This window comes from Mus caroli, unplaced genomic scaffold, assembly GCF_978045245.1.
Source record: "Mus caroli unplaced genomic scaffold, Mus_caroli_1 scaffold_4, whole genome shotgun sequence".
NCBI lineage: Eukaryota > Metazoa > Chordata > Mammalia > Rodentia > Muridae > Mus > Mus caroli.
In genome coordinates this window covers 128,582,915-128,608,861 of record NW_028227259.1, presented here as the reverse complement: position 1 = coordinate 128,608,861, position 25,947 = coordinate 128,582,915, and the positions used below count along the sequence as shown (strand labels likewise).

The following is a 25,947-nucleotide window of genomic DNA, read 5'->3' as shown; positions in this document are numbered from 1 at the left end:
TCACTTTGTAGACCAGGCTGGCCTCGAACTCAGAAATCCACCTGCCTCTGCCTCCCGAGTGCTGGGATTAAAGGCGTGCGCTGCCATGCCTGGCCCTATAAAATCTTGTTATGATAGCTTGTCCTTTGGTGTGTCCCACAATTCATCCCCATATTTTATTTCTTTCAAGTGCTAGATTGAAGAGAGACTGGGGTTGGAAAGAAATGTTTGAGCATTGAGGGGCAAAGTCATTCCAGGTGGTGGCTTGAGGGAGTAGATCCCTGTGGGTGGCCCATTTGTGTGTAGGTTGTCATTGCTGTTTTACCTTTGGACAGACAAGAAAGGTCCCACAGACTCTGGGCCTTGGTCTATATACTTCTGATTAATTGTACTTTTGTGTTACAGAAGGTACCTGTTGTTAAAGAGGAAGATGAACCAGAAGAAGAAGATGAGGAAGAAATGGGTCATGCAGAGACCTATGCAGAGTATATGCCAATAAAATGTATGTTTTTTGGACTTGTCAAAACGATGGACTCAAGTTCTTCTAGAACTTGTCTTAAACCACTACATGTTAGTGCCTAACAATGTCGGGTGCTTCAGGATTTGACAGACGTGAACTATGAATAGTTTTTCTTTCCTCTCTCGTCTACCCTACCTGTCTGTCTCGATGTCTGTCTCTTTATGTCTCTCAGTCCCCCACCCCCCACCCCCCCACCCCCCGTCTCTGTCTCTCACACACACACACCGTTGCTGGGTGGGATTGCAATGGTTTAAATGGAATTTATCTTTGGCAAATTTCACTGTTTCCCCCCCTTTAGCCAAATTTAGAACCTTGTTTGGGGCTAGAGCTTTAAAAGCCATGACAGTAAATCCTTGGGTTTGTTTATTTTGTTGCTGGCTAGTTTTGCTTATGTAAGTATTGATTAAAAATTTTTAAGGTGAATTATGGAGATAACAAATGTACATTGTGAGTTTACACTAGTTTTAACACCTTATCCAAATCATAGGCACATTGGAACCTCTTTTGATTCTTGGGGGTTTTGGTGTTTGTTTTTTTTGAGACAGGTTCTCCAGTACTTATACTTTTCAGCTAAGCCAGCCTCAAACTCAGATCTGCTGTCTCATTGCTTGGAGTGCTGAGCTTAAAGGTGTGAGCTGCCCTGCCTGGGATTCATAGCCTTTTGGCTTTGCTGAGATAGTGTTTGCTTTAAGCTTATGCTTGCTTTGATCCTGTGTCAATCCTGTACTAGGATTGCCGTCAAGAGTCACTAGGCTTGACTTCATTGGTTTTTATTAATGCTATTTTCCTGCCTTTTGTGTAATGTGAATAACTTCTCGGTTGGACTTTATATGAGGTTGAAAGTTAACTTTTAACTTTTGTATGGAAATTTAAATCTCTTTTCTACATTAAGAATAATAATAGATTTTTTTTAACCTTTTAATATCTGATTTCCTTGTATTCAGTTTGGCCTTCATCTCATGGTCTCAACTGATCCTACCATGTCATCTCTTATGGTAGATGAGATTGGTGGTGTGCAGTACCATATCTAGTTATGTTTGGATATGTGGGGGCTGGATGGAAAACTGCCTGCCTGTGCTTCCTAAGCAGGTCTGCTTTTTAACTATATCTTTTCATCATCTATCTCTAAACTGTGTAGTTAGGTAATTTTTGTCAAATTTGAGAAGTACGTTACAATTAATAACTTTATATAGAAGCTCAAAGTGGGTAGTTAGTGTTTTTTTTCTGTCAAAAGACAAAGAATGTACTATCTTGTAATAAGCCTGGAAATGTTACTCAAATGACTTAAATGAAACATTTTAAAATCTTTTGTTTAGTAAAAATTGGCCTGCGTCACCCTGATGCAGTGGTGGAGACTAGCTCTCTGTCCAGTGTCACTCCTCCTGATGTTTGGTACAAAACCTCCATCTCTGAAGAGACCATTGATAATGGCTGGCTGTCCGCATTGCAGCTTGAGGCAGTTACCTATGCAGCCCAGGTAAGTAGTTAAGTCCCCAATGGGTTATGTTGGTACGTTGAGTCAAAAATTTTTTTATTTCATTCATTCATTCATTCATTCATTCAAAGTCTCCTTTCTGGAGACTATTCTGGAGGCTATTCTGGAACTCTATGTAGACCAGAGATTCAGCTGCCTCTTCCCAGTACTGAGTTTAAAGATGTGTACAATAGCTGGCTCATTTTATTTATTTACATGTAAGCATCTCATGAGTGTGTTAGGTAATGACAGAGGCCAGTAGAGGAACTTGGATCCTTTCCACCTCAGGTGAGAGTTATTGTCAGTTGTCGTTTACTTGATCTGTGCTGGGAATCAAACTTCAGGTACTCTGGAAAAGTAGCAGTGCTCTTAGCCACCGAGCCTTTTTTCCAGCCCCTATAAAATACAATTTTAATAAGGTAAATTTTCCCTACCAGAAAAACTTGGAAACAGAATTTTTCAAAAACTCTGAAAAGTTCTGTGTTTGCCGGGTGATGGTGGCCTTCAATCGTAGTAGAGGTAGGCAAATCTCTGAGTTTTAGGCTAGCCTGGTATAGAGAGTGAGTTCTAAGATAGCTAGGTCTACACAGAAACCTTGTCTGGGGAAAACTAAAAAGTTAATATATTAGGAAAAGAGAAGGTGCACCAACTATCTGGAGAGTGCCTGCTAGTAGAAAGAACACGTCATGACCTTCTGATGGAACATGAGAGTATCATTAGTGTGGGGCCTGCATGTATCTTTTCTGGAAGACTTGTGCTTCTTGGAATCTGAGGTATGCTGCTGCTTCTCCCAGTCTAAAGACTTGAAAGCCTATACTGTTGCATAGTAACCTGGCAGTCCTGTGCTGTTCAAGTGCTATTGGTAATGATGTGCCACGGAAATGATACTCACTTCAGTTATGCTTGAATAGATTTATTTCAACTTCATTTCTGTAAGATAAGCAATGTTGTGACTTTCTAACTGCCCCCATGATTTACGTACCACATGGAAATTGGCATATTGTCAGTCAGTTGTACAGAGGAGTAGGGGAGCCACCTCACCAGTTTGTTGGCTTTATATGGCAGGATAGAAGGAAAAAGTTTAGTTCCTGTATGTAGAGAATATTCATGGTAGGGTTCACTCTTGTATCAAATTGCATCAAGGAGAAATGATGACACTTTTTCAGGGTGGTTTTAATTGAGTGGGAGTTTATTAAAGCATGGCCAGCTTACATCACTGGCTGCTTTTTTTATAAGAAAGTAACATACACTTTCCCAATTTATCTCCTTTTTAGCAACATGAAACATTCCTCCCTAATGGAGACCGTGCTGGCTTCTTAATAGGCGATGGTGCTGGTGTGGGTAAAGGCCGGACAATAGCAGGGATCATATATGAAAACTATTTGTTGAGTAGAAAAAGAGCATTGTGGTAAGTTCCATGGCTGACTGATTAGCTTATCAGGATGAATTTAAGTGAATTTTTTTTTGTAGTGTCAAGACCTGACTTTATTCCTTACTTCTATCTAAAAGTAGAATTAAAGTTTAATTTGGTTAATTTTTTTTGACAGGTTTAGTGTATCAAATGACTTAAAATATGATGCTGAAAGAGATTTAAGGGATATTGGAGCAAAAAACATTTTGGTCCATTCATTAAATAAGGTATGGAAGCTTCCTTGTTCAGTGGGGCTGTCAATCATTGGCATACTGACTTACATGTAAGAATGAGAGTAATTTTCAGGGAGAGTTGGGGAATTGGGTTTGTTACAAGGATTAAGTGAGTTTCTCCACATAACACATGCCAAACCATGGCTGTGTTAGTGGCAGACAATGTGGGCATGGTCCCTGATACAGTGGTGTTGTCATCTTGGTCTCCAGTGCTATAGTGTCTTAGTTTCTAGAGTGCTTTCTTTGCCTGTATTAGAAAAGTACTGCACCTGTCACCATAGTCAACACATTTGTGCAGCCTAGAAAGAATCATTCTGATTTATAAACAGTTTTGTGAACTTTAGGTATTAGTCCAACAATGGAGTTAAATGACTTTGCTTATGTTAATGTGGAAGCAAGAAAATGGGTGTCTATATTTAAAACACATTTTAATATGATTAGAATTTTAATGCTTGGGCTGGACAGATGACTCAGTGGTTGAGAGCACTGGCTGCTCTTCCAGAGGTCCTGAGTTCAATTCCCAGCAACCACATGGCGGCTCACAACCATCTGTAATGGGATCTGATGCCCTCTTCTGGTGTGTCTGAAGACAGCATACAGTATACTCATATACACATAAAATAAAGAAATAAACCTTAAAAAAGAATTTTAATGCTTACCTAGCACATTCTATTGTTTTAAAGATAGTTTTACTACATATATTATTAGCCCATGTTGGTCAACTCACAGCTATCTTCCTGTCTCAGTGTCTTCTTAGTGCTAAGATTAAACATGCCTGGCATGAATCTTGTTACTTTGATTTTTTGAGACAGGATCTTACAATGTAGCCCTGACTGTCCTGAAACTCAATATGTAGACTCATAGAAATCTACCTACTACTGACTCCTGAATTCTGGCTTTATAGGCATGTGTGACCAAGTCTAGCCTTCTGGCATAAATTATAATATATACTATGTGCCTTTTGTTGGTTAAGTAGTACAGCCATCTCCCTATAAGACATGGAAATCAGAGAATGTAAACCCGTTTGTCATGTTTATATGTGGCATAGTGTGGAGATCCATGTCCTCACTAGCTGTTCTTCTGGCAGGTCAGTGACGTTCTTGATTAGGTGGTATTTAGTTGAGTAGATCTGCAGATAATGTGTTATGTTTTGAATGACTGCAGTTTAAACCTAAAATATGCATCTGACATCTACATATGTTTATTTCTGAGAAGTGTAACCAGTGGGCACGTTACTCAGAATTTTCTGTTTGGAGGCGCTGGGGATAGAACCCAGGGCATGTTCCATGCTGTGCTCAAGCACTGAGTCACACCCCTCCTCCCAGCCTATTTGTTAAACCATCTGCTCATATTCCTCTATTCTTCAGCACAGTATAAGTTTTGCTTATACTGTAACGAGTATAGAGCAGGTACAGGTGGAGCCAATGCTGTAACCTCCATAGGGAAGCTGATTTGATAGGTTTGTGTTTGTTGGTTGGTATTTTGGTGATGTGTGCATCTCTGTAGAGTAAGTTTTATGAGTTGTCATGTATGTATGTGTTTTTCAGAGTCTTTCACAAACCTATTATGTTGAGTATTATAAATTTGAGTAGATACTGCTGCAAGGGAGGTATACTAATTAATCTATTGCTTTTTTTCTTTTCTTCTTCTTCTCTTTTTTTTTTTTTCAGTTTAAATATGGTAAGATTTCTTCCAAACACAATGGGAGTGTGAAAAAAGGTGTTATTTTTGCTACCTATTCTTCCCTTATTGGTGAAAGCCAGTCTGGTGGTAAATATAAGACCAGGTTAAAACAGCTTCTACACTGGTGTGGTGACGACTTCGATGGAGTGGTATCCTTCAGTAGAGTTTTAATGACATGAAAAGTTACATGTAGTTAGACCTTTAGAAAAAATAAGATTGAGTGGGTTTTTTGTGGGGTGTGTGTGATCAGTTAGAGTCCTGGGATTCCAGTCCCAGGAAACTGAAAAGTAATTGTCAGGAGTTGGTGGGTGCGTACATCCTCTGTTCCTTACTTGGGGTTCATGATGCCTGTTCCCACGATGGTGTGAGTGCTTGAGGAGACAGAGGAAGCAGCACTCACTTTGTGCTTCCCTCCTTATTTGCTGACAGTGTAGCTACTGCTGTCTGGAGAATCCCATATTCTGAAGTGCTGTTTTACCTTAGTTGCCAGTTGTTTATGATTTCCTGAAATTCCCCCTGTAGAGCATAGTTCTTGTCTCTGTGGATCCTTTCCTGAATTTTGTTAAGAAAGAAATTTGGCTGAAGTGAATGCCACATTGAGCAAATGTCTCAGAATTTTCAGTTTAAGGGAAAGGAATAGAGACAAGGCAGAGATGTCTTCATCTATGTATGGAATCTTAAGACCCTTGTAGGTTGCTATTCTATAAATCACACTCCTGCCCTGTGATACATTCCTTAGCTCTTCCTTCCAGATAGTATTTGATGAATGTCACAAAGCAAAAAACTTATGTCCTGTTGGTTCTTCAAAGCCAACCAAGACAGGCTTGGCTGTTTTAGAGCTTCAGAACAAATTGCCAAAAGCCAGAGTTGTTTATGCCAGTGCCACTGGTGAGTATATATTTAATCAGAAATACATTTGCATGTTACGTTAGCAGCTATAATATTTTTGAATGTTTACTAGGTGCTTCTGAACCACGCAACATGGCCTACATGAACCGTCTTGGAATATGGGGTGAGGGAACTCCATTCAGAGAATTTAGTGATTTTATCCAAGCTGTGGAACGCAGGTAATGAGGCTAGTGGCACTGTTCTGCCAGAGCTGTTAAGTGTGTAGAAGTCCTGCTTTGCGTATCGATAGTTACTGTGTGTTTTAATTTTGTTCAGAGGTGTTGGTGCCATGGAAATCGTTGCTATGGATATGAAGCTTAGAGGAATGTACATTGCACGGCAGCTGAGCTTTACTGGAGTGACCTTCAAAATTGAGGAAGTTCTTCTTTCCCAAAGCTATGTGAGAATGTATAACAAAGCAGTCAAGCTGGTGAGAAATGTTGTCAGGGTTGTGTGTGCCTGATAATTTTGTTTTTAATGAATATTATCCATTGAAAAATTACAACATAGAAGAATGTTTTTAGGCTGTAAAACGACAGATGATCACAGTTGCTTATTTGACCATATTTTCTGTATTGTTATTCTTTATGGTAATTCATATTCATGTTCAATTCAAAATGAACTCACAATTACAGTGTAATAATATCCTAAAGTAATGGCTTTATTTATGTAGTGTATTTTTGAAACATTTATGTATGAGCATCCTAAAAATTGTCCAGGCATTGGCCCAGATTATTTTGGTTGAAGGAATCACTTTTAGTTTTTGTGAAGATAAGGGTCTTTCTGTGTCATTGTGGCTGGTCTGGAATTTCCTATGCTATGTAGACCAGCCTGGCCTTGAACTTACAGAGATTCTAATACCTCCTGAGTGATGGAGCTAAAGGCATATGCCAACATGTTTAGCTTAAGGGATCACTTTTAAGTACCAATATTCAAAGATATTTGTAAAATGTTGTCTGTGTTTTCAGTGGGTTATCGCTAGAGAGCGATTTCAACAAGCTGCAGATTTGATTGATGCTGAGCAGAGAATGAAGAAATCGATGTGGGGTCAGTTCTGGTCTGCTCACCAGAGGTTTTTTAAGTACCTGTGTATAGCGTCCAAAGTGAAAAGGGTGGTGCAGCTGGCTCGGGAAGAGATCAAGAACGGGAAGGTAAGTTGGAGGACATCTGGTTTAGTCTGTGCTAGCTAGCTAGTCTTTGTGGAATGAAGTCTTTTTCTTGGAATAGTCTTTGGAGGTAGAAGGCAGGGTTTTTCTGTGTAGCCCTGTTAAAATTTACCCTGTAGAACAGGCTGGCCTCAAGCTCAGAGATGGCCCTTCCTCTGATTCCTGTGTGCTGGGATTAAATGTGCATACCACTACTGTTTGACTATTATAGTCTTTTGTTTGTTTGTTTGTTTTTGGTTTTTTGGTTTTTTTTGAGACAAGGTCTTATTACATAGCTCTGGCTATCCTGGAACTCACTCAAAATGTAGACCAGGCTGGACATGAATGCACAGAATCTTGGGATTAAAGGCTAAATGTTTGCATCACTATGCCCAACTCTGGAATAGTCTTTTAAATGGATGTTTCTAGAAATACTACTGCAGTAAGATTTTATGTTAATAATTTATTTTATTATTGGTTTAGTTTTGAGATAGTATTGTTCTGTAACATAGATTGGTTTGGTAATTGGTGCGTTGTGTAGGATCAACTCCTAGCAGTCTTCCTGCCTTAGTATCACAAGTAGTAGGATTTGCTACCATTACTTGCTTTGTGTTAAAGAGTGCGAGATATCCTTAAAAATAAATTCTAAACCAGACAGTGGTACTGCATGCCTTTTCTCCCAGCACTGGGGAGGTAGAATTCTCTATCTTAAATTGATTCCAGGACAGTCAGGTATAAACAGAGAAAACCTGTCTAAAAAAGCAAACAACAAAAAACCAAAAAGTGCCAGGTAGTGTGTGTGTATAGTTCTAGCACGTGAGAGAGAGATAGGCACCAGAGGATCTCAAGCTCAAGGCCGGCTGTGGCTGTAGATTTCAGAGTTTGAACTGGGCTTCAGTGATGACGGTTGAGAAAGTTTCCCATGGTATAACAAACATAAATGCTAAGTAGTTTGTCCAGGAGTGTTCTTTTCCTGAGTAAGTATTACCTTAAGCTTGCTAGCTTTGTTTTATTATGTATCTACTTAAAACACAAAGGGTTGCCTTGCCAGTGGTGATAAACACCTTTCATCCCAAAGTTTGGGAGGCAGAGGCAGGGCAAGCCTATGCTACAGAGAGTGAAACATACACATACATGCACACCCACACACAAAACACTAAGCATCATGAATTCCATGAGGTCAGGGACATTTATTGTGTTTTCTTTCTGGGGATTGGAGGGAGACAAAGACTTTACATAATATCCCTGGCTATTCTGAAACCCTAGAGATCTGCCTGCCTCTGCCTCCTGAGTACTGGGATTAAATGCTTGGGTTTCTCCACTTTTTGACATAGCTCACATAGAGTAAATGAAGCCCAAACTACTTTAATGTGTTGGGTTATTTCTTGAAATTTAAAAACATTTTTTTTCCCCAGATACTTAGCATGTTCCTTGGTGAGAATTTATAGTATATATCTATAGTATATCAAAGTTGTGTATTTTGTATTTTCCAGTGTGTTGTAATTGGTCTTCAGTCTACAGGAGAAGCCAGAACTTTAGAGGCCTTGGAAGAGGGAGGAGGAGAACTAAATGATTTTGTTTCAACTGCCAAGTAATGTCTTTCAATTTCTTTTTGAATAGTAAATGAGATGAACCTTTAGCATTTCCTTTAAAAGTTGTCCTTATCTGAGTTTTCACGGTTCTCTGCTTTCCTTCTTTATAATAAATCTTCTGGGAAATAATAGATCGTGAAATGCTGAGCATTTTGGTGACTTTTCGTAGAGTATTTAGACTAACATCTGGATTTTGTTTTATACATCTTGAAACTGGTTGAATTTTAGATTTAGTGTTGTGTGTTTCAAATAACCCTTGTTTTTTTAGTGACACTTAGTTTGACATAATATTATAAAATCTGCTCTAAACATTGAATATTGGGGGTGTGGAAAGATGGCTCAGTGTTTAAGCCCATATTGCTCTCCTATTGGACCTGACTTTAGTTCCCAGCACCTATGTATAACTCTTAGCCCCAGGGTATCTCAGTACCCTCTTGCTATCTCTGAGAGCATGTACCTCATATCCATATACACACATATAATTTCATTTTAAAATAACATTTTACAAAGACGAAAAGGTGGAAATTGAAATTGCAACTTCAGAAAGCTTTAAAGCTGATAATTGAAGACCAGACACAGTGCCACCTACATGCCTTTGTTCCTAACACTGAGGAGCCATAGACAGCAGGTCTCTGAGAGTCCAAGGCCATTCTAGGCCATAGTGAGTCACTGTCTTAAAATCCTGGAGGAAAAAAATAGTTAATTGAGGGGACTGGAGAGATGGCTCAGAGTTTAAGAGCACTCAGTGTCTGCGCTTAAAGTGAACCTGCTGTCCATGTGGTTGCTCTCTACCACAATTCCAGTTCCCAGGGCTCGGACTTCCTCTGCTGGCTTTTGAGGGTACTGGGCATGCAAAAAAACATACACAGAAAATAAATTTAAACATTTTTTAAAGATTTATTTATTTTATGTATATGAGTACACTGTAGCTGTACAGGTAGTTGTTGGGAATTCAATCTAGGACATTTGCTTGCTCTAGTCAACCCCACTCACTCCGGTTAACCCACTAGCTCCATTTGGCCCTGCTCTGACCCCGTTAGCCCTGGTCAGCTCCTCTCACTCAGTCCCTGCTCACTCCGGCCCAAAGATTTATTTATTATTATAAATAAGTACACTGTTGCTCTCTTCAGACTGGCCAGAAGAGGGCGTCAGATCTCTTTACCGGTGGTTGTGAACCATGTGGTTTTTGGGATTTGAACTCAGGACCTTTGGAAGAGCAGTCAGTGCTCTTACCCGCTGAGCCATCTCACCAGCCCCTTAACAATGGTTTTTTTTTTTTAAATCTTAGAAAATGTTAAGTGATAATAAATTGGCATAGCTTTGATGCTGTCCTGTACCCTTTCGGGGGAGGTGTCCAAGAGCTTTGGGAATTCCTGTCACTGAAAACTGCTTGTGAAATATCTTTCTGTTTTTAATCATTGAATCTTCTACTATTTCCATGTTAAGCTACCTGAGCAGTATATAAGTGCATTTATGTTGTTAGTGTGGTATGAAGCACACTAAGCTTCAAAGACATCTTCAAATGTAAATGTAAGATGTATTATAATTGTAAGAATGATAATTGAGGTAAGTAAATGTACTATCACTGAAGTTAGTCTCAGTAACCTCTTTGTTCAGTTTGTTTTATATAAGGGTCTTGCTATATTTCCCAGTCCAGTCTTGAATTTCTGGACTTAAGATATCTCCTGCCTAAGTTTCCTTCAGTAGTTGTAATTATAGGCAAATAACTGTTATGCCCTCCTTAAACCCTTTACTCTTAATAGCTTTTTGTGTATGGATGGTGCATGTATGCGTGCACACCCGTGTGTAATTTATGCTCCTGTGTACATACTTGTAGACCGCATGTTGAGTATATTCCATTGCTCTCTCTCTTGAGGAAGGGTCTCTAAACTGAAGCCCTGCCGTTTTAGCTACATTGACTGGCTAGTAAGCTCTCAGTCAGGGTCAGTTTCTCTGCCCTCCTAAGCTTAGGTTACAAGCACATGCAGCCATGCTGTTTTTAACTGGTTTGTTGGGGATTTGAACTCAGGTCTTTATTACTGTTGCAGAACAAGCTCTTACTCATTGAGCCATTTTTTCAGTCTCTGTCCTACCGATTACTGTAAGCACTACAAAGAATAAGAGATGGGTGTGTGTCTTGCATAATGCTACTGGACGACTTCTCTTAAAATTTACTTGAGCTGAGTTATGAAAATTGCTTAAAATTGAAGAAAATGTATTAAATATATCTAGTAAGGATTCCACAGGTGCCACATGAAGAAGTAAGGATCACTCCTTTTTTTTCCACAGAGGGGTATTGCAGTCACTGATTGAAAAACACTTCCCTGCTCCAGACAGGAAGAAACTTTATAGTTTGCTAGGAATTGATTTGACAGCCCCAAGTAACAACAGTTCACCAAGAGATAGTCCTTGTAAAGAAAATAAAATAAAGAAGCGGAAAGGTGAGTGCTTCTCTTTAAGTAGTTGAATCTGACAGTGCTGTTGGTCTTTGTTTAGAATTAACTGTTTGAAGCCGGGCGGTGGTGGCGCACGCCTTTAATCCCAGCACTGGAGAGGCAGAGGCAGGCGATTTCTGAATTGGAGGCCAGCCTGGGCTACAGAGTGAGACCAGGACAGCCAGGGCTGCACAGAGAAACCCTGTCTCAAAAAAAAAAAAGAAGAAGAAGAAGAATTATTATTAAGTGTTTGATGTTCCTGCCTTCTCCGGTTGGAAAGGGGCTGATGCTTTTTCTTGTTGGTTAGAGTCTCAGGAAATGAGAAGAATGGTTAGGATTGTTGTAGGTTCACTTAGTCTTATGTTGTCAGAGTTGTAACATTGTAATGGCTGGCAGTACCTTATCCTCCCATCTCTGCTTTTTGGTAGTGCTGAGCAGGGGTTGCAGGAATTATGTTTACCTTGCTGATGTACTTATTAATTATTAGGAATTGTATTCATTCCTGTTTGTTAATTAGCTTGGATTGTTGTAAACTAGAATATGTGATTGGGTTTCATCTCCTCTTTGACTAATGACCTGACACTCTTGTAATTATTTCAGATATGATAAGATACACATTCTTCATATTGAAATGTTTTTTATTACATTTATTCATGGGTGCACATGTATCACTGTGAGTGTGGAGGTCACAGGACAAGTTGGTCACCTCTTTTGACCATATAGGTTTTGGGCTCCTCCTCAGCTCCTCAGGCTTCATGACAAGCACTTTGTGTGCTGAGCCGTTTCAGCAGTTCCCATGTTTGCACTGCACCTGAGTGAGTGAGTGGGCTACTGCCACTGTGGCACACACCCTCTACATTTGATTTGAGGAGCACAGGAAGTAATGATGTCTTATGATCAGTAGTATCTTAGAGAAGCTGACATGTTACTATGTCACAAGAAGTTAGGTTTTCTCGGTTCCTTTAGTAAGAGAACTTCTTGGAGTTTTTATTTGAGTTTTTGAGCATTCACAATCTTAAAATATTTAAATATTAGGTGATTCAAACCAAACACTTAATTACCTTTGAAAATCAGATTTTATATATCGGGATGTCATCTGTCTGTGTCTCTCCTCACCCCTTTTATCTGTCAAGACATTGTCTCATGGAATCCTAATGTGCCTAGAACTCCCTTTGTAGACTTCTTCAGAGTCAGACCTGTGTCTCTCTCCCAAGTTCTGGCATTAGAGACTTGTGCCACCACACCTGGCTTATACATTAATTTTTCTAGGTATTTTCTGTCTAGTTACTATAATTAACTCTTTTCAAAACTAGTTAATAGTTAATTGTGAGTGTGACTTTGATTATGTTTGAACTTAATCTTGAGTTTTTATTTAATTTTTATGGTTTGAGAATTTTATGCATGCATATAATGTGGTTTGATTCGGCTTCTCATTTCTTTTCCATCAGTTTTGAGTCTGTATTTCTACATCTAGTTTCTTGGTTCTTATGAACATCCTTTGTTCTTCACGTGTATACTCTTGATGTCTGCACTTCTCACTAGATTCAGCTCACAAACTACAATATGACACAGTAGGTCTTTAAAAACACTAAATTTAGGCTGGGCAATTGGAGCACATGCTTTTAATCCCAGCACTCAGGACGCAGAGGTGGGTGGATGTCTCTGAGTTTGAGACCCACTTGCTCTACAGAGCAAGTTCTAGGACAGCCAGGGCTACACACATAAACACACATACACACACCTCTCAAAACATAAGCAAAAATACACAATGAATTTTTAGCTGAATCTTGTTTGTGGCTTTTGAGGGTAGGTGAAGAAATTACTCGAGAAGCCAAAAAAGCACGAAAAGTTGGTGGCCTGACAGGAAGCAGCTCTGACGACAGTGGAAGTGAGCCTGTGTCTGATAATGACGAAAGCGACTATGAGAGTTTTTACATGAGCTCTGGGGATGACGACGATTTCAATCCCTTCAGAGATGAGTCCAGTGAAGACAATGAGGACGGTGAGTTATTTCACTGACATCTTGCCGTGTTAGCAGGAAACTGAGCTGTTGTGTGGGATCTCTTGAGTTTTCTGGCAGCCAAGGTTACACAGTGAGATCCTGTGTCTAAGACATATAAAAAAGAAAACCTTTTCTAGGCGCTGGAGATACAGCTCAGTGGTCATACTGTTCTTGTGGAGAACCTGAGTTCATTTTCCAGCATCTGCGTCTGAGGACTCCAGCTCTAGGAGCATTTGATCTTCAAAGACACCTGCACCAATCTCCATATAGATGCATATGCATACCTGTGATTAAAAATTTGACAGTCTTAGCCGGGCGTGGTGGCGCACGCCTTTAATCCCAGCACTCGGGAGGCAGAGGCAGGCGGATTTCTGAGTTCGAGGCCAGCCTGGTCTACAAAGTGAGTTCCAGGACAGCCAGGGCTATATAGAAAAACCCTGTCTCGAAAAACCAAAAAAAAAAAAAAAAAAAAAAAAAATTTGACAGTCTTTAAAAACATAAACAAAACTTTTTATATACTTAATATTTGTGATCTAGCAGATTCTGATCTTTTCTTAGTGCAGAACAAACTTGTCTGTCTACTGGAGGTTTGACCCAAAAATAAAAGATGAGCTCAGCTTTGTGCTCTTTTTTTGATGTCGGGACAGGGTCTCACTATGTATCCCTGGATGATGTAGAGCTGTTCATTCATTTTTTTATATTTAATTTGGGGGATGTGGCTTTACTCTGGATCCTAGTCTTCTCCCTCAGTATTCCTGAGTCTGCGATCCAGGGATTGCAAGATCAGGCCGTCCATGGGCTTGCAAGTTTTAACTTCAGAATATGGAATGGTAGCTTTCTGTGTGCGAATGAATGTGCTGGCCACTCCTGGTTGGTAATACTTCTACAAGTAGTCAGCAAAACTGTACTTACCTTCTTTAAAGATTCCATAATGTTCAAACAAGTTATTTGATACATATTTGCCTGATATTTTAGATCCGTGGTTAATTAGAAAAGACCATAAGAAAAGCAAAGATAAAAAAAAGAAGAAAAGTATAGATCCAGATTCCATTCAAAGTGCCTTGTTAGCATCCGGTCTTGGATCAAAGCGGCCTAGTTTCTCCTCTGCACCAGTCATCTTGCCTGCTTCCAACAGTGCACCAGGTACTACACAGAAAATTCAGCTTTGGAAATGTGCTGTTGATGATCAGGTATTGATTTGAGCGATAATTAACAAATATTCTTTATCAGCCAACAGTAACAGCAACAGCAACAGCAGCCTTGTAACAAGTCAAGATGCTGTCGAAAGGGCGCAACAGATGAAGAAAGACCTGCTTGATAAACTAGAAAAATTGGCTGAAGACCTCCCTCCTAACACCCTGGATGAACTTATCGATGAACTTGGTGGTCCTGAAAATGTGGCTGAGGTAAATAGATGTGGTTAGTGCTGTGTTCCCTCTTGATACCATTTGCTTCTCCTATACAAATATGAGTGCTCTATTGGCCTCTATGGCTGCATGACAGAAGAGGTTATTAGATCCCATTATAGATGGTTGTGAGCTACCATGTGGTTGCTGGGAATTGATTTTATAATAGCCTCTGGAAGAGCAGCCAGTGCTCTTAACCATTGACTTATCTCTCCATCCCCTTTCTTCACTTTAAATTCTGTGAAATGACTGTCCTTAGAAACCTTTTTCTGTTGTATTTCATATGACTACAGAAATCCTGTGCTCATTGCCTGATTGTTTGGTCTGCTCTTGGCTACTATACTGTTGTGGGTCTTTTGTGATAGTGACCATGTACCAGCTTCTCACGATGTAAATGTTTCTTTGTCCCCAGTGACAACTTGTCACATTCATGTTTCATGCTCCTAGCCAATTTTCTTAAAACACTGTTGATGTCTATTTCTCAGATGACTGGCCGCAAAGGGCGGGTAGTGAGCAATGATGACGGGAGCATATCCTACGAGTCGAGGTCTGAACTTGATGTGCCTGTGGAGATTCTAAACATCACAGAGAAGCAAAGGTTCATGGATGGAGACAAGGTATTCTTTCCCTAGGTGGTTTTCATTAGAAGGCACCTACATAGTTTTTTCAGTGTCAACTTCAGAAGGATCTCTTATCCATTTCTCTACATCCACAGGAGGGTTATATTGAATAGTCTGTTTCTTATTAGTAGTTGTACTGATTATTTTACATATTTGAGTTTCTATAAGGTGTATGTAGTATAGATTTTGTATTGTGTGTGAGAACCTTTGAACTTGTGAATTCCCAAGCCAGGTGAGTTTGCACACCTTAGAAGTGGAGGGAGAGGATTGGGAACTCATTCTTCTTGGTTGCATTAGAACAGGAGTTTAAAGTAGCCAGGACTATGTGAGGCTTTGCTTAAAAATTAAACTGAGAGATGTAGGGACACCTGAATATAAAAATAGTAGGTAGTAGGTCATGGTAGTGATTGCTTTTCTCTTTCTTTCCCCGCCTTCTTCTCTTCTTCTTCTGTGTTAGTTACTTTTGCATAGCTGCCATTAAATATCCATAGGAACATTTAGGATGGAAGTTATTTTGTCTTAAGATTTCATACTTTTAGATTATTTTGAAAGAAAGGACATAAGGAACATCTGATCATGTTGTGACAATAAGTGGAAACCAAACCAAAAAAAAAAAAAAAATGGGACCACAAGAAAGGTTCAAGGCAAGACAGAGCTCAAAGAATTTGTCCCCTATGACTTGCTTGTTTCAACTAGGCCCCACTTCTTACTCTTTAACAATGTCATTTTATAATGAATGTAGCAAGAGAAGTCCTCCAGATTTGATTGTCTCAGTAGTCAATAGTCAGGGGAAGTTAGCTGTTAGCATGATGGAATGATCTCTAGTGTCGTGTAATTGTGGGTCTAGAGCAGTAAGAACACTGCTGGCCAGTGGTGGCGTGGCATACACCTTTCATACACCTTTAATCCCAGCTCCCTAGAGTAAAGTTAGCTACATCTCTGAGTCTGGGGTCAACATGGCCAACCTGGTCTAGAATAAGTTCTAGGACAGTTAGCACCACACAGAGAAACTCTGTCTCAAAAAGCAAAAATGCAAAAAACAAAAAACCAACAACAAAAAAAAAATGATTAGAAGGTGAGTGCTACACCATTGCTTTAATCTCACCACTCCTAGGCAGAGAGAGGCAGTTGAGTTTCTGTGGGTTCAAGGCCCGCTAGAGCTATATAGTAAGCCTGTGTCTTGATTAAAATCAAAACGTGTTCAGATTACTGGTGTCTTTTGAGTTTTTGTTTTGTGCCATGCACATTAATACAATCTACAGTGTATGGTTTATAGACTCTTCATTCATATCTGACACTGAAGACATTTTGAATACCTAGGACCCTTCTTTAGACTCCCCTGATTCTGTGTGTGCTCCTGGTAGGATTCCTAAGCATGGTTTCCATTGCTGTGCTTCACTCTAACCACTGCAGCCTTGCTCAGGAATTTCCTCAAACTTTAGATTCACAGATCTCTTCTTAGCCATTTGCTTCTAGAATTATATGCATTTTGCTTACGACTTATTTTTTTTTTAAAAGAAACAGAATTTTTCAAAAAGATTTACATTATTTTGCCAGGTTGGTAAAATAGTGGTCCACGCCTTTAATCCCAGCACTCAGGAGACAGACAGGTAGATACCTGAGTTTTGAGACAAGTCTCAACTACTGAGTGAGTTCTAGGACATCCAGGGATTATCTTAAAAAAGGAAAAACTTTATTTATTTTATATGTATGAATGTTGTGTTTGTGTGCTGTTAGAGGCCAGAAGAGGACATTGAGTCCCTGGGAACCAGAGTTATAGATGGCGGTGAGCCATTGTGTGTCTGCCATTCCTCCAGATGTTGGGATTGAAGATTTATGCCACCACGCCCACTTGTCTGAGTATTTTGCTTGAGTGTGTATACAAGCACCAAGTGTGTTCTGGCTGCTTCTTGAGGCCAAAAGACTTTCCGGTCCCCTGGGATTTGAGTTAAGAGTTTATGTGATTCTGTTATGAACCTAGGCCCAAGAATGAAAGGAATTTGTCAAAATAAGTACATCGCTAAATCATATTTTTAAAAATTATTAGCATTTTTTTTTAATTGTGTAGAAGTTCGTTTGTGAATAGGCATGCTATGGCATTTGTATGGAGGTCAAAGGATGATCAGAATCAGTTCTCTCTCTGCCACATTGACTCCTGGGATTGAACTGAGGTTATTAGACTACGCAGAAGTTTCTTTCCTTTTTATGGTTTAAACAACACACTGTTTCTCTCGTGTACTTGATTCTGGGTTGGCTAAGTGTATGATATTAATTTTGGAGTATGAGACAGGTGGATCTTGAGTTGTAGGCTAGCTTTGCGTCCATAGGACAGAAGGTCTCAGAAGGTTTCCTACTACTTCTCCTCTTACCCTCCATCTCCCTCTATTCCCTTTCTCTAGACAGAACCTTACTCTATCTAGTCTGTCTTCAGTTTTTTTTGTTTGTTTTTTTGGTTTTTTTTTGGGTTTTTTTCGAGACAGGATTTCTCTGTATAGCCCTGGCTGTCCTGGAACTCACTTTGTAGACCAAGCTGGCCTCGAACTCAGAAATCCACCTGCCTCTGCCTCCCAAGTGCTGGGATTAAAGACATTTGCCACCACGCCCAGTTTTTCTTCAGTTTCTAGTTTCAAGTGATTCTCCTGCCTCAGCCTCTGGAATAGGCAGGACCACCACTATTTTTGTCTTTTTGAGTCTGGGTCTTACTGTATAGCTCAGGATGGCTTTGAACTCATTTTTCCCTCCGGCCTCAGCCTACTGCATTCTGTGATTATGCTATGCACTGTTATGTCTGTACCCTTCCTGTTAATGTCTATATGTACTATGCACCATTATGTCTGGCCCTTAAACTGAGTGCCTCATGCTTGTTAGGGAAGCGCTCTACTTGTGAGCTGCATCACTAGCATTTTCCCCCTTAAGTCAGGATTGCTGACTGCATGCTGTCCAAGCCTTGGAAGGCTACAGGACACATGGCCTTGTCTTCTGCTTCAGAACAGTGGTGCACATAATCACATAAATACTGACTCATGTGTAGTATGCCTCCCACCTATTCTTCACTGACTGCAGCTTGCTTATGTGCTCATGCTTAGTAATAAGGGAAACTGGAGCAGCTAATCTTGACTCTGGGCAGCATATACCCAACTGGCACTAGGGCGTCATATTACTATGAAAAGAGAGTAGAGAACATTCTGGTGGCCATCACTGTCCACTGAAGTTCTCTTTCCCTTTGCTTAGAGGTAATTTTTGTTTCCTTTTCTAATTTTATACAGAATATTGCTATTATCTCTGAAGCTGCCAGCTCAGGTATTTCATTACAAGCAGATCGGAGAGCTAAAAACCAAAGGCGAAGAGTTCACATGACTTTAGAATTACCTTGGAGTGCTGATAGGGCGATTCAGCAGTTTGGTAAGTGTCTCTACTGCATCCCACTGTGAGGAAAGGTGAGAGTCATCTGTCTGTATGAGATACCAGAAGCTTATGGAACTCTCAGATTCTATACTGGAAGTGTGTTCTCTGAATGCTGTGATGTGCAATGCATGAGGAACTCCTTTTTGCCTGTTTTCAAATGGTATTGAGATCTCTGGTAGGATTACAAAGAGGTCCTGGCCTTCCAGAACAGGGTTTCTCGGAAGTATCTTCATTGTATGTTTGTATACTATGTGAGTCTTTGATAGTAGCCCACTATTTCCACAGTCGTTTCAGCTCTTAATAGCTACATGTGGTATACATTACTGTTCATGTGCATGGTTCTGTGACCTGGTGATCTACACATAACATCTAAAGTGGCTATATACTAACATTGGCTAACACTGGCTAACCAAATGATGGCAGCATTTTGGCAGATTCTGATCCTTGGGTGGTAATGCCAATGACTAGAGTTTCAATTGCTGTTATGGGGAGCTGGGAAGGGTTGTATTATTTTTAATTTTCTTTTTGAGGGTTCTCTTTCTCTCTCTCTCTCTCTCTCTCTCTCTCTCTCTCTCTGATGTGTGCAGGCTTGTACTCTCAGCACTTGATTTGTAGTACCAGGTGTTTAAGGCCTGACTTTAGCTGCATAGTGTGTTTGAGGCCATTCTGGATCTTGTCTCTTTACCTATTAAGTATTAAAGCTACGAATTAGGGTCTCAGACTAGCCCATTTCTACCTACGCTTTGTGATCATTGAACTGTACACATTTTGTAACAGGAAGAACACACAGGTCAAACCAAGTGACTGCTCCAGAGTATGTCTTTTTGATTTCGGAACTGGCTGGAGAACAGAGATTTGCATCTATTGTTGCTAAAAGACTTGAGAGTTTGGTAAGTTTTGAGTTGTATTAGATGTGCATCATATAGATGATTTGTGTTAGTTGATAAGGGTTTGACCAGAAATTCTGTGTTTTGTCAGGGGGCACTTACACATGGCGACAGAAGAGCAACAGAATCTAGAGATCTGAGCAGATTCAACTTTGACAACAAGGTACATTTCAGTGTCTCTAATGATGTAGAACTAACCACTCTAATTGCTTGCTCTTGTTAGCTTTGCCTTCTATATTTTTATGTGAGACAGGATTTGACATATCATGCTCTATACATACATTTTTTTATTCCTGTTGGAAAACACTCCTGGGATTTATGGGAAAGCATCAAGATGAGTTATTAGAAATAAAGAAAGTCATTAACATATGTCTGCTGTCTGAAAAGGCACAGAATAGGTGGTCGTAATTAATGTCCTGAATATTTATAAATAATAGTTTCTGAATATTTGGTACAGTTACAATTTATAGCATTTAAGTGGTTAAAAAATTACCCAAATGTTGAGCCTGGTTAAAACAATCTTTTTTTTTTTTTAACAGTATGGAAGAAATGCTTTAGAAATTGTTATGAAATCCATTGTAAACTTGGATTCTCCTATGGTATCACCACCTCCAGACTACCCTGGAGAATTCTTTAAAGGTAACTTAAAAATAAGTGTAACTTGGAAAAAGATATTTGGTTGGTATACTATATATGCTTTGCATGTATGAAGGCCTGGCTTCTATCCCTAGTATCAAACTGGGCATAGTACTATATTCTAGTCATCCCGGAACTCAACTTGGTGAGGCAAGAAGACTTCAGGCGTCAGGCGTGGTGGTGCACGCCTTTAATCCCAGCACTTCAGAGGCAGAGGCAGGCGGATTTCTGAGTTGGAGGCCAGCCTGGTCTACAGAGTGAGTTCCAGGACAGCCAGGGCTATACAAAGAAACCCTGTCTCGAAAAAAAAACAAAAAAAAAAAAGAAGAAGAAGGAGGATAATTCAGGACCTACTTATAGTGAGTCCCTGTCTATTAAAAAAAAGATGAAATCAGGGCTTAGATAGCTCAGCAGTTAGGAAAATTAATTGCTCTTGGAGAAGACCTTGGTTTGTGTCTCAGCACCTAGTTGGTGGCTCACAACTATCAGTAACTGCGGTTCCCTGGTATATCCAGAGCCATCCTCTGGCCTCTATGGACATTGCACACATGTGATGCCAGACATACATATAGGCAGAGCATTCAATTAATAAGTCTTGAAAGACTAGCATAGTGACACAGAAATTTAATCTCATAGGCAAATGGATCTCTGAGTTGGAGGCCAGCCTGTTCTATACAACTGAGTCCCAGGACATCCAGAGTTATATAGTATCTTGAGAAAAATCCAAAACTAATAACTTAATCTTCAAAACAAAAATTTAAAGCCCAAAGCTAAGCAACAATAAGAAACATAAATTGGTGCCTATCACATGTGGTTCATAACATGTCTTTCTCCATTTGTGTTTGGTTGAGAAGTCTTTAGTAAGAAAATCTGGGTGAGTTCACATTTTGAACCCTTTTTATAATGCCCGGGATTGAGGTGGGGGCTGTTAATTAGTTATACTTAATATCTATATAATGGAAAGAGTGAAACAGCCATTTAATTGTCTGACCTTCACATGTAAAAGTGTCTGTGCTCATGCATACAAATAATATAAAAAAATTTAAAAATAATAATACATGGACTAGAGAGAGAAAGATGGTTCAGCAGTTCAGAGTATTTGCTGATCTTGTAAAATACCTGGGTTCAGTTCTCAGCACCCACATTGGGCTCATAATTCTCTATACCTATTTCTGGAGGATATGACATACTATTCTGGAACCAGAAGGAATCTGCACAGAGTGCACATGCATGCATATATAGACAAACATACATACTCATAAAATCAAAAAAAGGAATCTTTTCTTATTTATTTCTTTTTGTTTTTGTGAGTGCCTCCATGTATATGGGAATGCCATGTGTGTTCCTTGTATACAGTGCTTACATGGGACAGTTTTCATTATCTCGGGAACTTAGGGTTTGTTTTTTGTTTTCTTCTGTTTTGGTTTTTGTTTTCTTCTAAAGGTCTCATTATACAGCCTTGGCTTGCCTACAAATCCTAATATCGAACAAGCTGGCCTTGAACACTCAGTGAGATCTCTCTGCCTCTGCCTTTTTTGCTGGAATTTATAGCAGTGTGTACCACCATGATGGGCAAACACAGTTTTCAATAGTTTCATTTTGATGAGGTTTGGGCACTTGCTGGCATATGGTATCTTTACATGTATGTGAATTTTTATTTTTAACCCAGTAGGATTTATTCCTGAAAGGAGTCCTGTTGATCTATATTGGTCCTATTATCTTATTTGTATATCCTTGTTGGAGACCACACATATTCCTCTCTCTGTCTTTTTGGCCTTTCAGTTCTTAGGATTGAAAATGGTTTTGGGCCTACTATGTCAGATGTCTAGCACTCAGTTGTACCACTCCCTAGACCTGTCTTTTATAAAAGTCCCATCAAGCCTGTCATTTCTGTAACGTGTGCAGTGGCATTTTGCCTGAATGTATGTTTGTGGAAAGGTATTCAGATCCTCAGTTACGAGTGGCCTTGGGGCACTGAGTTAAACCCTGCCTTGTCCTTTGGAAGAGCAACCAGTGTTCTTGATTGCTGAGCCATCTCTCCCAACCTCTGTGTGTTAAGTCTTCATGCTAGATCAACAGCTCCTTGAGTTATTTGGATTGTGAAGATTTTTCATAATTTTGTTTTCTTATAGACGTTCGGCAAGGACTGATAGGAGTGGGCTTGATTAATGTAGAAGATCGCTCAGGAATTCTTACTCTTGATAAAGGTAATGTCACACTGTATGTGCATGTAACTTGGATTGGTGGAGCCTTCCTTATGCTGCTGTACACTAAAGAAACCTCAACTCACATGGATGACTTTGGAGAAATCTGGTTCTCTTTCCACTTTGCTTTTGAGACACTCTGTTTCTATGGCTGTACTGACTACTCTAAGCCAGTTGGCCTTTGAGTTTCTGGGTGCGTTTCCTGTGTCTGTCTCCTCTCCTAATAAACAATTTCTTTTTTTTTTTTTCTTTTTTAATGTATTTATTCATTACATATACAGTGTTCTGCCTGCATGTATGCTTGAAAGCCAGAAGAAGGCACCAGACCTCATTATAGATGTCTGTGAGTCACAATGTGGTTGCTGGAAATTGAACAAAGGACCTTTGGACATGTGGCTAGTTCTTTTAACCTCTGGTCCATCTCTCCAGCCCTCACTATAGAATGTTTTGAATGAAAGACAGGAGCCACTGGATCTGGCTTTTTTTACATGGTGGATTTAGTGACCACATTCATCAGGCTTGGATGGCAAGCACTTGGATAAGTTGAATCATTGCACCTAGTCTGTGATTTTTGTATTTTTGTGACACTGTCACACTCTTGGCTAGACTGGCCCTATTGGTCTCATAGCAATATTTTGCCTTAGAAACTCTAGTGCTGCGATTACAGGTAGTTCTAGAATGTAACCCAGAACCTACTATGTACTAGTAAAATGGTATTCCACTGAGTTGTTTGTTTTGTTTTCCTGAGACAGGGTTTCTCTGTGTAGCCCTGTCTGTCCTGGAACTCACTCTGTACCAGGCTGGCCTTGAACTCAGAGATCTGCTGGCTTCTGCCTCCTGAGTGCTGGGACTAAAGGTGTCAGCTTGAAACCTTTCTATTTTTGTTTATTTGCTCATTTATTTTTAACACCTGTTTCTATGCTTGGGAATTGTTAAAAGTAAGCAAAAAGTTCCATGTTTGTCTTATCCCGGATTTCATGATCTCTCACAGACGTGTGCTCACAAATTATGCATCATCTCTTTTTCTTAAAAATTTAAAAATAATAATACATGTACTAGAGAGAGAAAGATGGTTCAGCAGTTCAGAGTATTTGCTGATTTTGTAAAATACCTGGGTTCAGTTCTCAGCACCCACATTGGGGCTCATAATTCTCTATACCTATTTCTGGAGGATATGACATACTATTCTGGAACCAGAAGGAATCTGCACAGAGTGCACATGCATGCATATATAGACAAACATACATACTCATAAAATCAAAAAAAGGAATCTTTTCTTATTTATTTCTTTTTGTTTTTATGAGTGCCTCCATGTATATGGGAATGCCATGTGTGTGCCTTGTATACAGTGCTTACATGGGACAGTTTTCATTATCATTATTCCAAGCCGGGAGTGGTGGAGCATGCCTTTAATCCCAGCACTCAGGAGGCAGAGGCAGGCGGATTTCTGACTTCAAGGCCAGCCTGGTCTACAAAGTGAGTTCCAGGACAGCAAGGACTACACAGAGAAACCCTGTCTCGAAAAACCAAAAAAAAAAAAAAAAAAATATATATATATATATATATATATATATATATATATATATATATATATATATACATATACATATATACATATATACATATATACATATATATATATATATCTTGAGTAGTGGTGCATACCTTTTAATTCCGGCTCTAGGGCGGCAGAGGCTGGCAGATGTCTGCAAGATTGAGGTCGGCCTGGTCTGCAGAGTTAGTTTCAGGACAACCAGGGCTGTTACACAGAAAGACACTGACTCAAAAAAAAAAAAAAAACCAAAATAATATCTGAGTCCAGAAACAATTCAGACATGTATAGTTTTCCAAAGCTCCAGGCATTTCACTTGAAGGTAAAATATAATGTTGGGGTCTTCCTCTCTTTATCCCTCTCACTATTTCTTCCTCTTCTCTCTGTCAGTGCCCCTTTCTTTCTCCCTTCCCTTCCCTTTTCCCGTGGCCACTTCCATGGCCTTGGTCCTTGGCACCAATGAATTCGCCCGTGTGCAGCTTCCCAATAAACCTGCTCTTTATTAATTAATTAATTAATTAATTAATTAATTAATACCCCTCACACACACCTTGCTTTATTCCCAGCATTTAGGAGCCAGAGGCAGGGGATCTCTGAGTTCAGGGTCAGTCTGGTCTATAGGAGTGTTCCAGGACAAACAAGAATACAAGGAAACCCTATCTTTAAAAATGTAAATAGGGGCTGGAGAGATGGCTCAGTGGTTAAGAGCACCAACTGCTCTTCCAGAGCTCCTGAGTTCAAATCCCAGCAACCACATGGTGACTCACAGCCATCTGTATTAGGATCAGATGCCCACTTCTGGTGTGTCTGAAGACAGCTACAGTTTACTCACATATAATAAAATCAAATAGATAAATCTTTAAAAACGTAAGTAGGGTTAGAGGAATGGCTTAGTGGCTAAGAGCACTGGCTCCTCTTCCAGTCCAAGACTTACCCATATGTGGAAAATAAACATACGTTAAATTAAATCTAAAAGACTTGATATTGGTGAACCACTCACTGTCTGTGCTAAATTGTGTTCAAGGAAAAGTAGGAAGCTGGACTGTCTTGTGAGCCTGTACTACTTTGCTGGTGGCAGGTTACAGTATTTCAGCTCTACAGTGAGGGCCCTGCAAACTGGGGGGAGGGCTCCACCCACAAAGGAGACTTTGAAGGCTTGCTTAGCTGAAGAATTTTTTTTTTTTTTTTTTTTGGTGTTTTGAGACAGGGCTTCTCTGGGATTAAAGGCGTGCGCCACCACGCCCGGCGCAAGAATAAATTTTTAATTTACCAAGGGAATTCATGGAATTTTTCTTATAACGTTGTCTTTGCAGACTATAACAATATAGGAAAATTCTTAAACAGAATCCTGGGCATGGAGGTGCATCAGCAGAATGCGCTGTTTCAGTATTTTGCAGACACGCTTACTGCAGTTGTTCAGAATGCCAAGAAGAACGGAAGATACGACATGGGAATCCTAGGTGAGTGGGGACACCTAACTATACTCTACTCTGAGCTTCAGTCCGGAGGATCTCTTCACTTACCCACTGCTGTCTGTCTTCAGATCTGGGTTCTGGAGATGAGAAGGTGAGGAAGAGTGATGTCAAGAAGTTCCTAACGCCAGGGTATTCAACCTCCGGCCATGTAGAGTTATACACGGTAAGTCTACATATGCTTACATGTTCCGCGTGAGTATTCGCATACATGTGCTCCGTTTACATCTCTACGTGTCTTTCACAGATTAGTGTGGAGAGGGGAATGTCCTGGGAGGAAGCAACCAAGATTTGGGCAGAGCTGACTGGACCAGATGATGGCTTTTACTTATCATTGCAAGTACGAATTGAATTTTCTTCAGAATCTTACCAAGAATGCTTTTTCTTTGTTTCTTACTTATTT

General features: G+C 39.8%; 1 protein-coding gene across 6 annotated transcripts in view; it reads left to right on the top strand.

Annotated features, from left to right (window-relative positions):
- Sbno1 (strawberry notch homolog 1) overlaps positions 1-25,947 on the top strand; it is a 56,364-nt gene that overhangs the window by 17,818 nt on the left and 12,599 nt on the right. For all 6 annotated transcript variants that reach the window (XM_021163267.3, XM_021163270.3, XM_021163271.3 and 3 more), the window contains 23 exons: positions 385-481; positions 1,816-1,976; positions 3,248-3,381; positions 3,521-3,611; positions 5,288-5,449; positions 6,053-6,188; positions 6,262-6,367; positions 6,465-6,618; positions 7,157-7,339; positions 8,827-8,924; positions 11,215-11,366; positions 13,171-13,362; positions 14,338-14,505; positions 14,593-14,768; positions 15,254-15,385; positions 18,655-18,790; positions 19,571-19,683; positions 19,772-19,843; positions 20,220-20,319; positions 22,449-22,523; positions 25,386-25,532; positions 25,616-25,710; positions 25,792-25,884. In XM_021163267.3, coding sequence (XP_021018926.1) covers positions 385-481; positions 1,816-1,976; positions 3,248-3,381; positions 3,521-3,611; positions 5,288-5,449; positions 6,053-6,188; positions 6,262-6,367; positions 6,465-6,618; positions 7,157-7,339; positions 8,827-8,924; positions 11,215-11,366; positions 13,171-13,362; positions 14,338-14,505; positions 14,593-14,768; positions 15,254-15,385; positions 18,655-18,790; positions 19,571-19,683; positions 19,772-19,843; positions 20,220-20,319; positions 22,449-22,523; positions 25,386-25,532; positions 25,616-25,710; positions 25,792-25,884 — 2,973 coding nt within the window. The remainder of the gene's footprint in view (positions 1-384; positions 482-1,815; positions 1,977-3,247; positions 3,382-3,520; positions 3,612-5,287; positions 5,450-6,052; positions 6,189-6,261; positions 6,368-6,464; positions 6,619-7,156; positions 7,340-8,826; positions 8,925-11,214; positions 11,367-13,170; positions 13,363-14,337; positions 14,506-14,592; positions 14,769-15,253; positions 15,386-18,654; positions 18,791-19,570; positions 19,684-19,771; positions 19,844-20,219; positions 20,320-22,448; positions 22,524-25,385; positions 25,533-25,615; positions 25,711-25,791; positions 25,885-25,947) is intronic.